Genomic DNA, 14,809 nt, shown 5'->3' on the forward strand with positions numbered 1-14,809 from the left:
CTACAACTTTGTTTCGCTAATGTAGAATTCGTGCAAAGACGATTGCACGAGATTCAAGTATGGAAACCAACAAGCCAATTGCTTGTTCCGAGAGCCTAAGATGTGGACGTAGGGTGTGGTCGCGAGATGGGGCTGAGAAGGGGAGCGACAACGGCAGCGGATTCGTGTCGGGTATCGGTTGAGGCTTCCCCGAGTACTGAAATCAATTGCACTATCGAGGTCGACGAGCAATCTGCAAGGACTTGTTTGATTTCATTAGCAGGGTGGCCGAGAAATTTGGAGAAAAAATCGAAGATGTCGATCGTGGTTGATAGGGCGAAGATGGGCAGGGTACTGGCGTGTCGTGCGACGAGCAGTGATGAACGAGGATGACGGGCGAGGGGTGCGGGGCGGGAGGTGGTTTGACAGGGAGAGGAAGAAAGTGGCAGGGCAGGGGAATATGAATGATGGCGACGATGCAGGACGAATGGTGGCAAGTCGAGGAGCGAAGGAAACAAAGGTTGTTGGTAAGGTAGGCAAGGTAGCAGAGAGCAGGGCAGGCCAGAGCAGGAGGACAAGACCAGGACAGGATTAGGACAGGACAGAACAGAGGATAGGAGGGGGGGGTGGGCAGTGTGTATATGCGTAGCGCTATGCATGCAGCACGTAGTGAGGTGATTTTTCGCTCAGGCGGAGGGAAAATGCCAGGTACGTGCAGACTAGTAGCGCGAGGCAGCTACAGTTACCTTACATGGGGGAAATAGGTCACAGCAGAGCAAAGACCACTCCTCGTATGTGGGTGAACTGGTGACGACGGGCCGAGAGACAGGGCAAGGTACGGTAGGCTGTGGTGGTGTCGGGGGGAGGGTTGCGGCGGAGGTAGTGCTAGAGGAGGTGGTGATGGTGGTGGTGGGCGGGACGGGAAGGGGGGGAATGTGGTGATGACGGCACAGCACGTCGCTGAGGGGCAGGCCGACCAAGCTCAAGGATCGTGATGTTTCTGCCCCCGTGCAACACAGGCAGGGTAGGTCGGTGGGGTTGGGATGAGGAGGACAAGAATTACTCACAAGGACTGGCGATTGTCCACAGAGGCGGGATTTGCAGAAAGAGACGAGATGAGAGGAGAGGATGAGAGCGGGAGAGCGGGAGGGGAACCTCTTGTCTTCCAAGTAGCTGCGGTGGCTGCAAATTGCAGTGGGAGTGGGAAGAGAGGAACGGAGCAGAGGCGCTGGCTGCTCTGTTTGGGTGGCTGGACCGAGACAGCTGTTGTCCAAGCGAGAACAGAGACGAGATCGTGGGTTCAGAGGCGAATCGGTTCGAGCGAGGACGGGGCGAGATGGAGGGTCGTCAACAACTCTGCGTGGGCTTTTTTTTTTTTAGACGAGGGATATCGACAGCGGAAGCCGTTTGTGAGAGAGGAAAAGGGCAGAGGAAAAGCGATGCACAAGTTCGGGTACCCGAGAGGTGGGAGAAGGAGGATGTTGTCACGCCGTTTAGAGAAGCGCGAGGTGGGTTGGCTCCTGTGGTGGGAAAGACGTGGACGGTGGTGGAGGGATGAAGTACTGGGCTACGAGGCCAAGGCAGGAGAAGAGCAGGAGAGGTAGGGAGGTACTTTGCAAAGAGGGGCAACCGGGGTGGCTCGTGCTTCTTGTTCTTTTGGACTTGAGGCCTCGCGGACCACACGGCAGGGCAGACTAGCGCGCGCAGCTGGACAAGGAATGACGGAGTGCGTCCCAAGTCCAATTACTAACTGGTCCAGGGGGTGTGAGAGAGGGGAGAGCAGTAGGTAAGGCAGTCGGTAATTAGAAATAATAGAGATACAAAAAAGCGTAGAGCATGGAAAAGGATAGCCACAGGAAAAGAAGTCGTCGTGCTGCTGCTGCTGCTCCTCTACAATCCCATCAGGATATTCCGGCCAATCCCCGATGAACGTCCTTTCCCTTTCCCGTGTGTCGAGCTGTCAACCGTAGGATGCTCTCAAAGCAAGTGATGCTACGCGCCCCTTTCTCCTCTGTTCCCGGCTTTCTTGCTTCTCCTGGTTCTTGTTCCCGAGTTGCAAAAACCCAAGGGCTGAGTAAAACGGGCTGCTCCAGCACGGCTTCTTCGACCGATATACATCCATGACATCTAACAGCTACAACAGTGGAAAATAGCTAAGGTTATTCATAGCATGTTGCCAGGAGGCGAGGGTGTCGGTTTGAGAGAGAGAGAGCAAACCGTGCGGAGGCGACTGAGAGTGGGCGGCGGAGGCCCAGTCCAGGGTATGGAACAGGGCAGGCCGGCGCGCCGTTCTCGAGGTGCCGGGAAGTATGGATGGGCTACGAGTGCGGTACGGGCACGGCAAGGCAAGGCAAGGCGAGGCAAGGCGGAGCCCAAAGGGAACGTGGTGGCCGGTACTCTGTACTGTAGGTAGCTTCTTGGGTTTGGGGTCGGAGGTGGTATTGGGCTGCAGATCGTCAATTCGTTGAGTCGGCCTCAACTCAATGCAGATTCGCGAGATGATCCACCGAGCAAGTCGCGTCGGTATGTTTCTGAACAAGGCCGTTGCTTGAGCTCGAGACACGAGGTGCACCGCTCAGGGGCAGAACCAATACCTAACATGAATGATGGGAAAGAGGACAATATGATTCACCTCGAGTCGGCACAAGCCAAGTCAGGTCACTCAGACAGACACTCAACGGTCAGCAAGACAGTGGAGGCGTCGTTCTTCTCCCTTCTCTCCTCTCTCTCGGACCACCAACAAAGACAGCCACGCATCATCGTCGGTGCTGCACAGGGCCCTGAATCACATTGAGACGAAAAAAAGTCAAGTTGGCCCAAAACTCAGAGACAGGATGCGCGAATTCAACCTCGACAAGCGCAGGCCGGTGCACATGCACGACCTGCAAGAGCCAGTACAGCTCACGTCCAGGTCCTGGTCCTCGACGACGTCGGGATCGAAATTCGGCGGGCGAGACATGCAGAAGGAGACCAGAGCAACGGCGGGACACTGCTTGACTGGCTCGGCCGGTTAGCCTTTCATCGTCGTCCCCTCTAGACAAGGACCCGCTGCACCAGGCTTGCTCATGTGCTCATTTTGAGACGGGGAGGCAGGCGCTAAAACTCGGCAAGCGGAAGTCAAAAACCCAATGGACGCTCATGCTGTTATTGCTGCTAGCTGCTGTCAAGCACTTTCCCAGGTCCTGCCAACCTGGACAACAAGGGAAGCAAACACCAGGAGATCAGGTCGGTACGTACCTCTGCGTCGACTGGGGGGTGGCACTACGCTACACCTCACCTTACTTGCCGGGCCTGTGCCTGTCGCTGTCGTCTCGACGTGAGGTCGTACGCGTCTGCGTGCCTACCTGACAGGAAGAGAGTCTTTGGGTTCTCAAATCGCAATGTATTTTCTGCAGGTGCGAGCTATTGCTGGTGCCCGAGGCAAGATGCTCCTACTTTTCCTATGTACCTACCGGCTATCTTCACCAACGCAGATGCTCGGGTTGCATCTCTGTCATCGACAATTTTTGCCACAAGCAGGTGATGAAGGAAGATGCTGGTCGATGTATCCCATGACAGGAGAGGCCGAACATAGGCTGGGGCTCTTGTGGCAGCAACTGCCTTTTTCCCTGAACGACCATCTACCAGCCCATGCGTTCTACTTCAGCGTCTTTTCCTCTGCTTTTTCTCTTCTTTTGTTTTCTTTTCTTTTCCTCTTCTTTTGTTTTCTTTTCTTTTCCTCTTCTTTCCCCTTCTCTTCTTTCTTGTTTCCCCTAGCTGTTTTGAAGTGCTTCTGATCTTCACGAGAATCCTTCACTCTACCTCATGGCAGCTGGTTCTTCCCGTTTGCTGACTCTCCAGTCTTGATCCCACGTCTGCCGTGCCTTAGGTCACGACGGGCCGTGTCCACCAACATCCACACGAAGGCCACTGTCATTCGCCAAGGTACTGTCGGGTACCTTTCGGCCAGCTGACCAGCTGGGTCTTCCATGCGTACCGGCCCAGTACTGCAAGACGCCAGCCGACAGTCGACATGAGTACCTGTGGCACACACTAACCAAGCACCAATGCGCTTCGAGCTCGAGGGCCGCCGACCTGCTGAGCGGCCCCGATCCTGCAGGGTCCAATACTCGCGCGGTTCCTCCACCCTGAACGACGTTTTCCCTCCGCTCCGGTCCCAAAGGCTAACCTCCGTCGACACTGGACCTGCTGCCCGCTTTCACTCGTGCCAGTCCGTTGCTCTTTGACCGAGTGTTTGGTTTTGACTTTCTCCTTGCACTCATTGGCCTACTACAAATAAGCAAGAGGAAGGAGGACGCCATTGGGATCGGCCCTGCACGCTTCTGACAGGCTATCCCTGGTACATAGATATAAGTTTGCAGCGAGTCTCCCAGATCCAAAGACCAAAGTAGCGTCAAGACAGCTGCAGGACCACAGGGTTGGGTATCGCCACCTCCGACAGCCGCTGGACACTCCGCCCATCGTAGACGGAATCGTCCCGGTGAAATATAGGAATGCACCACTATGGACGAGTGCTGGTTTTTTTTTTTTGGTTTTTTTTGGTTTTTTTTGGCGGTGCAGTGCCATCTCTGCAGTGCCATCTCGTCTGCTTGTTTTTTATCATAGCTCCCTCTACGGTTGAGTCCCACGGTTCGTGGCAAAGATTCTCAGACATAGGACGCTGAGTCAGTTATGCCTTGCCTGCGTTCACACACGGAAGACAGAGCATGCACAGCTTTGCCGATGCTAGTGTGGCCTAGACCAGTTGCCGACAACGTCTCTCAAACCGGGCTGCGGACAGATGAGAAAGCATAGCCACCAGTGCAGCCAAGTTGCAGACCCCCGGTCTTACCGCTGGATGGGAAGAGAATTTTTGTGTTTGGCTTCTTTTGATATTGGTGTTCGCCCGCAGCGCATGTTCTGCACTCGGATGGAGTCGCACGCGCCCCAATGGTTTCTGACGTTTTGCTCGACTGTCTTGAAATGCACGAGCAGGGATGCACTCGCTGGGTTGAACCTCGCCGAGACTCGAGAAGGAGGAGGGAGGGCTGGCGGGATGGGGAGGGATAGAGCTGGAGCGTCAACACTGGTCAGAGCTCCCGTGGCTTGCCCGACAGTGGTGTGTGCTCTGCTATCGACTGGTAACCAAGGACGTGGTAAGAAACGGGCAAAGCAAGCAATCGCGCTCCTCGCCCGTTGATGGAGTTGAAAGACTCTCGCCAACCGATTGTGGACTCTTCAGCTCTGGAAACGGAGACTCTGCGTCTGTTCTGGCTCCTAGTCTTCTGGACCCCCCTCCTTGCAATGTCCCCAACCCCGCCAAAGAGACTTGTTCAAAGGTCCTATGACGACGTGCCTCTGTGTGGAGGAGACGGCCAAGTGCGGGGCTTTGAGCCCAGGAGGAGGAGTCGTTGTGGCTCGCGTCTCGTTGAGGGAGGGGCGTCTGGTGGTAGGGGTGGAGCCCGACATCTTGGTGTTTCTCCAAAGCCAGAGGTAGCGCAGAAACCATCCGTCAGGTCGCCGGAAACCAAGTGGTTGATGGAGGCAAGACTCGACGCCAATCCCGTCCAACGCATACCTAGTTGGTCAGAGCCAAGTGGGGGGGGGGGGGGGGGGTTGCTGCGCGGGCGGTTTGTAATATATGTGGCAGGATCCCACCCCCGATTTGGTTTCTCCGTTGGAATCGAGATGCAGGCGGTGCGATGGAGAACCGGGCAGCGTGGCGTAGGACTCTGCAAACAATAGGTGAAAGCTGTCAACAGTCAGGAGCGGCAGGTCGACTTGATGATGTGTGGGTTTGGACTATTCGAGGAAGGAGGGGGGCCAAAGCCATTGAGTTTGAACAGGCATTGCATTCATTCGTCCGACTAATAATTGGTGGCCGTCGCAGACGAGTCCAACGACAACGGTGGTCGACTTTCGTCCAACGTCTGTCTAATTGTTACAAGAGCATCGGTACCGGAATAGCTACCGGTCACAGGTAAGCAGGTGCGCTGTCCTGTTTTAGCAGCCACCGATGCCACGCTCTTGGTTCTCGATGCAGTGCTTCGCAGACGTGGGCCAGCGTATCCAACACCTCGATCTTCGCGGGTGGCTTCCAAGTCATGGCCAGTCCAAGCTCCGGCTCCTTGTTTGGGCCTCGAGTTTCAACGGAACGTGCGCCCAAACCTTGCAGCAGCAGAAACAATGGCAGCATCGAGAATGACTCCACGGGCTGGCTGGACGAGGACCTGCGTCGTTGAATCATGCAGGCTTGAGCCGCATCGGTTCTTGAGCCTCTTGGCCACCATAGGTATCGGACCTCAGCAAATAACGATGTGACTATTTCCGTCCGTTTGTTCGGTTTGATGGTTGACCCTCTCAGCCCCCGACTCTTTGGAGACTTCTTCTGGTCACGTTGTTCTTGGTTCATGGGCCCCTGTCCACGTGCCCCATAATCGAGTGTTGGTATGGTAAGGCCGGCCTGAGAAATGGACATTACCTAAGCTCTCGAAGCATGTGACGTGCCTCGCCCGGAAACGGTTAGACACGCCTGCGACAGAATGTCATCCAATGGCAGGGCCTAGCCTGACGGCGGGAACTTGGGAAGGGGGGGGAAGACACTGGAGGGCTCACAGACGACAGACATGGACTGGGCAGTGGATAGAGCTCACCTCCCTCTCACCTGCGGCTGCACGGCGGGCTGCGGGCTGCGGGCTTGCAAGGCAAGTTGCGCCTGAAGTGTTGTGGATTGTGCTGTGGGAACTGTTAACAAAGGTACCCCTCTACCTGACCCGTCCTGCGCCGCAGCCCCAGGGTTCGGTCTGTCTTTTTCTGGATACAAACAGGTCTCATGACCTTTTCATGCGACGCTAATGACGGATTTTAGGTTCACCTGGGCCACGAGAGGTCAGCAGCATCTGATCATTTTTCTTCGCGTGGCTCCCGCTGCTCCTCTTGCTTCTTTTACGGCCATCCCTTATTGTATCGAACCCGGCCATTTCAACAAGCGAGTCCAACCCGACGTGAGAAGGGGACGCACGCCGGTCAAGCCATTGATTCCAAACTCCCTCTGTACGCGGCTTCCACTCTTAAAGTGCAGCACCCGCCGAAGAAGGGGACTCGATCTAGACCGGCCGGTGCGCACTACCCAAACTTCCTAGGCAATGTGAACCCCCATGCGGCCAGCGACTCATCAACTCTCGTTGCCCACTCTGGATATCTGGGGCTGCCACTGCCGGCCAATACGAAGCTGGTTGTTGAGGCACCAAACTAGCAGTGACACACTAGTGTAGGTAGCAGGAGTTTACCATCATCAGTGTCGTCGCCAAGGCGGTAACGTCTGAACCTTTTCTCTTCTCCACCAGCTGCTCTCCACAACATCAACATATCGGACCTGAGAATTGGACACTTTCTACCACGCCGGCATGGTGTTTAGCTTCTGGCCGTTGTTCAGCATCATACACGTAAACCTCCCTTCTCAACCCAGCATTGTCTAATGTCCAATGTCCACCGTCCAATATCCACCGCCGGCGACCCCGCCGCCCCGGCACCCAGTCTGCACCCGGTGCCTTGCTTCTGCCGAACTGAAACCTCCGATGTGCGGACAACGTGAGCTACTTTTGGGGGACTACAAATGTGGGTGGATGAGATCTAGCCTCACATAAGCCGCAATCTCTCAGTAGCGCACCATCCTTCTCCCTTATGTACGTCGCGAGGAACCCTCCAGCTGGGCTGAGGTCATTGCCACGGACATCGTATCGCAAAGGACCAGCAGACCCTGCCTTATGAGAGACCATGACGCACCTTGTCCCTTCGCCGTCCTGTCTGGCTGGCTAGCCCTTTGTATGGCATTAAGCATGTTATTGAAGACCCGCGGGCCATCATGACTAATCCGCGGTGTCTCAGTCGCTACTGGCGTTGGCTTGTCCCTGGAGCCGTGCTTGTCGCTTGAACTGGTCGACCAGCCGGCTTGGTCTGGTCTGGTCTGGTCTAGTCTAGCTACTGTTGCCGCACATCTGTCGAATGAACCCGCCGCTGCGGTGCGGTATTAACTGGCAACCACGAGTTCGCGCTCAAAGTTACATTCGGATTGCGCAACGACTGGGCCGATCATCGTCCGGCTACCGTGGCTGGCCCGCCACCGACGCCGATTCTACCTTCGTGTTGGGTTGTGCATCTACCTGATACGTCCGATCCGATGGTTTTTTGTTGTTTTTTTTTCGCGGCCACGTGAGCCCTCAAAGGTCAGAGTACCTACCTGCTTGCTGCGTATCCGCACATACCCTACGTCTGGATGCGTGTATGCGCTTCATCACGGCCTTGCCTGACTTGCATCCAAGGCCTGCAGGGCATCGTTGGGGGGAGAAGGGGGCTCCATTCCTGTTGGTTGAGACGCACAGACGGAGCTTGTCGTTGGAACGCCGCGTGCGAGTTCCCATGTCTGGCCCCTGTCACTCACGCACCCGTTGGCTGGCCTGCCTAGGCCCTTCTGCGAATCCCTGAGCCGAACGGTAATGCACTACGTCTCGTCACGGCGTTCCTCTCGCCGCAGCCGCATGGCCCTAGCATTTCCTTCGTCCTGCCGCCAACCTACTTTGCCTCCATCAGCGAACGGAAGGGCGCCGTGGGTTCGACGTTATGGCACATGGCATGCCGCACTCAACGAACGGTAAGCGCTCCATGAAAGCTGGTCGTCCTCCGCGTGGCTCTCCTTCAACGTGGTATCTTGCTACACACACGCACACACGCACACACACACACACTCAGATATCTCTGCTGAAATATCTCCAGCTTACCCGCTGGGGAATGGTAAGAAAAGAGATATTCGACAACAGTGGTGTTGTCACGCCGGTCCGCCTCCTTAACCCTACAGCCGCCATAACTCCCCGGGTATCATTCAATTATCTCCGGGCACCGTCAACCTAGATCTACCCTTCTTTGTGGGCCAAGACCGAATGCACCTGGCCGAACCCCGTGTCACACGCTTGATGAGTGGAGACTCAAATGCGCCAGAACAGAGCGGTGCGCGAAAAGGAAGGCATAATTCAAGATAGAAAGGCGCGTTGTCGTTCACTCAGCGATGCTGCTGCTGCTCCCTCGCGTCACACCCTCTCTTGGTTGCAGGTGGAGAGATCTCAATCCATCCTGCTCCAGCTGCAGAAACTAGAGACCCGAATCGCTAGCTTGTCTGCGGCACGGGCATCGGACCGGTCAAGGCCTCCTTTGTGGCCCTCGCCATTGGGCCGTTCGTCACCAGACCTCTTCCTTCTACCATGGATATGCCAAGTTGCAACGGCCGCCTGCAGCCGCAACATTTCTATGGGGCCAATGCCGCTTTGTGTGCGGAAAGGATGTCGAATCATCCCCGACCTTACCCACAATTCTGGACCGATTTCTCATCGGTGAGGGGCCCGTACTGGCAGCGAAGACTCACTTCGAGTCACCAGTTACCTAGGATGGCCGTACTCGTAGGCTTGCAAAATGCTGCCAAGCGGGTGGAGAAGAGGTCATTACAATGCGTGAGCGCGAATACCACGGAAACAAACCTGACGCGAGGAGCACCGCTTCGGATGACAGCATGTGATATCAACTGTTACTTGCTGACAGGTATCTTCTTCGCACTTCCTCGATCCAAACGTCAACGTTGCAGGCTCAGCTCCATGTCACTCTGAGGCGAAAGGTTCTCACACCAATGTCCCCTGCACACACCTGCGGCTGGCTGAAGACGTAGGGAAGGTCAAGTCGGAGTCGCCTCTCATTTTCTACATGTTAGCGAAGAATTGGTTTCTCCACCTTTGTGACTATACACCAGCGGTAGGCATCACAGTCGTCTATTTACAAAACCAAGCTCGGCTATAGCTTTGCCGATAATACTACCAGACTCCTTCAAATCGCCGCATCGCAACAACGTGGTCATCCCGCGATCTCTACTCAACCTGAGTGTCTGAGTGTCAACTGCTTGAATTAGAACTCACCAAGCAAGTGTTCAATGATCAGAAACTCCGTCTGGGCTGGCATAAATCAATCCCCAGCAGCGGCCTTTGAGGCTGGACTTCGACATCCTGACATTCCTCAATACATCTCCCGTGGTCACCGAGATATTCGGTGTGCGTATCCTTGTCTCCGCTTGGACCACGGAGCGGTCTTTGCTTCCTCACCGACCACCGCTAGCAAGGCGTGCGGAAGCATATCAGACGGAATAATACTATTCTGACGGCATGCGTCAGATGTGACTCTCCAACAGTTGCGAACGAGGTAGGGCAGTCTAGTGGGCTAGCAGATGCAACGTCAGTGTTTACGATCTCCGGTCCATCCAGGAGCAAAGCGGCTTCCCTCTACCCCCTCTGTGGACGATCCCTTACGCGGCAACCCTCCAACCAGAGGCTGGTCTCGAATCCCATTTCGTTCAAGCTCGCAAGGGCCTCTCTGCTAGGTTACCTTGCTGTATTAGGTGCTCGATCTTCAGCCAGGTACATGCATCTTACTATTGGAAAATTCTATCACAATTGATGGTGGCCAAGCTGCCGAAGCTCCTTAGAATGTACACACCAACTCGGTGTTGCAATCATGCACCAACTCACATCATCTGACGGCAAGACTAGGGCTCCTCTTTCTCTTTAACTCCTATCATCATTAATGCTCCCTTGCGGATTATACGCACGAGGCCCGGCATTGGCTCGAATCGTACGACCTGTCGGTGATCTTGTCCCTGGCAAAGCATCTTGCAGGAATCAAACCAGTCTTATCGGCTACAGACTCTCGGAGATCGCCAGTCCTGCCGTAGGTACGACGAGCCTGCCACTACAAAGATTCAGCTACAGGCTTGTATGAGAATATCCGGAGCAACCAACGCTGACTAGTTGCCTGCGAGTTGCTGTGCCTCGTCCACTTTGGTCGACCTGCATGCTGAGCTAAACCCGTATCACCACCACCCAATCGACCCTTGCACCGGTGCGATACAGGCCGGCATGGTGTGTTTGCTCTGCTCACGCTGGGATGCTGTGCTGCAGAGCTCTGTGTCACAACCACAGAGATGTTTCATTCACCTGCATCATCGAGTTGCCTCAAAGAAGCCTCGTTGCAGTGCGCTATCAGCCTTTCCGGGAACCAGCTGTAGCGCCCCGTTCAGATGGTGCCAGCAACTCCTCCCGGTGGCTTCTTGTTTCACTCGCTGTGGAATCTTCAGCTATTCCGTCCATTGACTTTTGGTCTGGCCCTATGGTGCGGCAATTGACATTGGTTCTAGGTTCGTGAGCGGTTGACTCTCCACCAGACACCGGTGAGACCCGAAAGGGACCGCCCATTCATGCCAGAGTCATCAAACGAGCCCGATCGTCTGTCGCGACACGAGGGACGTTGACCAGGAAAGGCGACGCGTAGTGCTGATCAAGGAGGCATAGGCAAGTCAGGTGTCGACTGAATGAGGCCCTTCCACGTGCTTCGCAGACGCAGTCGTCGCCGCCTACAAGCCGCGTCTTGTCGTGGCACCTCACAGCAAGCCTACTCAAGCATATGCCCGCTGACCCAAAGGGCACATCTCCCGCCCAACAGGATCGACAGAAGGAGGCGGCTCCCGGGTCTAGGGGGTTAGTAATACTACCTGTCGATGACGGGCGGTTCTGCCGGCCCAGGAGCGCGAGACAAAAAAATCCTTCTCGGCGCAAAGTTTCAAGCTCCTGCACGTCTGTTCGGCAAATCTTCCTGCCCTATTGTCGGTGCACAACCGTTGACCGTGGCTCACCGACGGACGGGCTGCCGATGGACAGGCGGCGAAAAGTGTGTAGAAAGGCTTTTTTTTTTTTTTTTGTTTTTTTCCGTTTGTCCCAACAAATTCCCCCTTTTCCCATACACCGCTAGATTGTTGACCGAGTTTTTGGACGAGACACTGGCTCTGCTTTCTGTGTTACAAGCCTATAGCGGTTTTGCTACCTTACCGTCATTTTTCTTTGAGACAAGTGTCTGGCGTTTTGGTTGACCGGGTTCTGGAATTCTTCCGAGCTTTTGGCTCTTTTTTCTTTCCTTCTGCGTCGCTTTTGGTCGAGTCGGATGGGATCCGTTGTCTTGCCAGATCCAGGGGCACTCAACATGCCTGAGGTCTGAGCGTGTTTATGGGCGTATGTAGTTGGGGGCTGATTCGGGCCGGCATCGTTGCCCAACGTTCCGTCACCGGGACTCTGAATTACTTGGCCGGGCCGGGCCGCGGTAGCTGTGTGGTTTTCGGGTGTAATGCGGCGCATTAGACTTATGGTACTGGCTCTACTGGCTGGTGTGATGAATCCCTGCCTTCAAGGCGGCTGTGACTGGGAAGCGAGTGCATCATCAGTCATGACGAAGCCTCGATGGGCCGTCTATAGCAGCCGGTCTGGGCGATGAATAGGGGGCAATGGACTCGTCGAGGAACTGTATTAGGGAGGATTCGGTTGGAACAGCAAGAAAACGAGTGGCGGAGGCCTACCCCGTCAAAGAAGCGGTGGATATAATGATGCTCTGCAAGTGTAAGGCCATGTTACCTCGGATTGTGTCTGGGATCAGCTAGAGCAATTAACTAATAAGACCTTTACGGGTCAATAATATGTCACCTTCCGCCTAAGCCTGTCTCAGGGATAGTCACACACTTCTCTTCAACATCCATCGCCAGGTACCATCTTCCTTCCTCTAGGCTGTATGATACAGTTCTCCTTCCTAACCCTCAGGGGGGGTGGGGGGCTTAGGCGCCGACTCTACGGCTGGGCGCAAGGCTTGCTCTGGCCAGTGCGGGTCGATTTACAGTCTCTCTTCTCTTGCAACGGGCAAATTTCATCTCACGACGCGCGTTGCCCGCCTCGCTGTTGGCCGCGCGGTTCAACTGCGCTGCGGATTGAGCCCCTGAGAGAACGGGACGCCAAAAAGACGCCATCGGGCTTGGGGGTCTTGTGGTAGACTCGAGTAGTTAGAAAACGGAGGTGCAGGCTGCAGTTCTCCGGGGGTGAAAGAGCTGGGAAGTGAGGGAGGGCATCGCGTTCAGTGTTGCGGTGGCCGTTGGGGGGATGGACTGGGGGGCTTTTGGTGATGAGACTGACGAGGCGGTGTTGAACTCGTTCTCGGCCTCTTCATGTCGGCGTCCATGTTGTAGGTGACGTGACTTATTGCGAGTTGGCAAATCTTCTCGGGATGTTTCTATGCCATATTCTACTCGTCTTCTTTGTGAACTGTCCGCTTTAGGTACGTGGGCTTGTCATCCTGCTTCAGGGCGAGCACCAAAGCCACGATGTTGACTATGATCATTGGTCATCGGAAATTCGGCCAATACTTTCGCCTAGTCCGAGGGTTACTGCGTGTGCCGGAACCTGCTCGCGGTTCTCTTTAAATAAGAGGACTCGGCCGTCTTGTATCTCCCTGGCAGGACCGATGAGAATTGTAATATGGTTGGAGACGGGACACGCAAACAGCTTCACCGAGGCATTCGGCCGAGACGGTGCCATGCTGTGTGTCAATGGTTACTGATTATAATCTGCCAAGTAGCCATTGATCACGTCTCCTCGTTGTCTCTGGTCGGTCCGTATATGTTGTCAAATGCATCCCGGGTACCGAGAATCAGGAAGTGGTATTGGAAAGCAGTCAGACCGAAGCCAGTTTAGCGAGTGTGTTCTTGTCTCCAGAGAAAAGCACCTGGACATCTTACTGCAACACTGACGACTCCGCCATAGTTGGCTGTCGTCGACCCCTATTCAGTGCTCTGAAGAAATGACCACGATACGACAACGCACACCGCTATATACGTTCTGCGCGGAAGGCTTTGCCTCAAGCTGGAGCCTCACATTTTGATACATGAATTCCGGCTGTGGCTTTGCTGTTGGTTTGCGAGGCCAAGACAAGTTGGTGAGCGCAGTATCAGAACAGAAAGTGATTACGCGTACAGTTGTCTGGTTGTCGTAGAACGATGCGTTTCTCCTCGAATCGAGACAGCATCGACCACGTATGAGGTAGACTGGTATTCGTTTTTGTCGTCGAATCGTTGTTGCCCAGGGTAATAGGAGAGCACTAGAATCTAGATGTCTGAGTCTTGAGAAGAACAGGATGATACTTTGTGGGGGGAAAACCCCCCACCATAAAAGAGAAGTCCTCGTCCATTTGCTATTTCTGGGGTTGTACGCTAACACACGGTCCTGGTTTTTCAAATATTCGGAAACCTCTGGAACTAAGCCCTTACTTAATCCCTGAGATCGAATTTATCTTGCTCTGTATATTGTTTCGATGCCATACCAGTAAGGCTTTTTTTTTTTTTGTTCGTCAGTGTTGCTCTTCGTCTGACTGGTACTCATACTCAAATATGTATCCAACGGATAAGAGAAGATGTTAGAGGAGAATGGCTAAAAGATACGCAACGCTTAAGTCATGGTAGGTAGTCTAACAGAGGCTTCACGGAAAGTAGACACACCTAGGCCATTTGTTTCAATAACGGAATCAGCCCTCCCAGACAGGAAATTCTGCTCTACATTTCGGAAATACTTTATATAAACCAGCGGGAAACACGGCTTCTCCGAGTCTGTTGTAACATCTCGATGTGTTATATAGAAAGACTACGTCCCGAACATGAAAGAATTACAGGCAACCGTGGGAAATATCAGTGCAAATGCGAGATTGGGTCGGTGTACACGAGCTCATGTACTATATCCTCTATATGAAGGCTTCGGGCCATGTCGGTCCAATGACGACTGAGTCTTAGCCGGAGCTTCCCGTCCTCATAATTGGCGGATCCGTATCTGAATACGCCAGTAATAACCAGACCCCGAGGAACGGGCAAGGGCAATTCCGCTCTTCGCAGAGTCTGAACACAATATCCTCTTTAGAGCTTCGTTCCAATGCCATTGGAAAGCCGTGATAGAAACCT

At 54.4% G+C, this 14,809-nt stretch overlaps 1 protein-coding gene across 1 annotated transcript; it reads left to right on the forward strand.

The window, feature by feature from the left end:
* Positions 1-2,813: 2,813 nt before the first annotated feature.
* On the forward strand, positions 2,814-2,993 carry ColSpa_00891 (uncharacterized protein; the record flags this gene model as incomplete). The annotated part of the gene is made up of 1 exon (XM_049267103.1): positions 2,814-2,993. One exon carries the CDS (start codon positions 2,814-2,816, stop codon positions 2,991-2,993), a length of 180 nt encoding a protein of 59 aa, XP_049123060.1.
* Between the last annotated feature and the right edge of the window lie 11,816 nt (positions 2,994-14,809).

Source organism: Colletotrichum spaethianum (genome assembly GCF_022836535.1).
Source record: "Colletotrichum spaethianum MAFF 239500 DNA, contig02, whole genome shotgun sequence".
NCBI lineage: Eukaryota > Fungi > Ascomycota > Sordariomycetes > Glomerellales > Glomerellaceae > Colletotrichum > Colletotrichum spaethianum.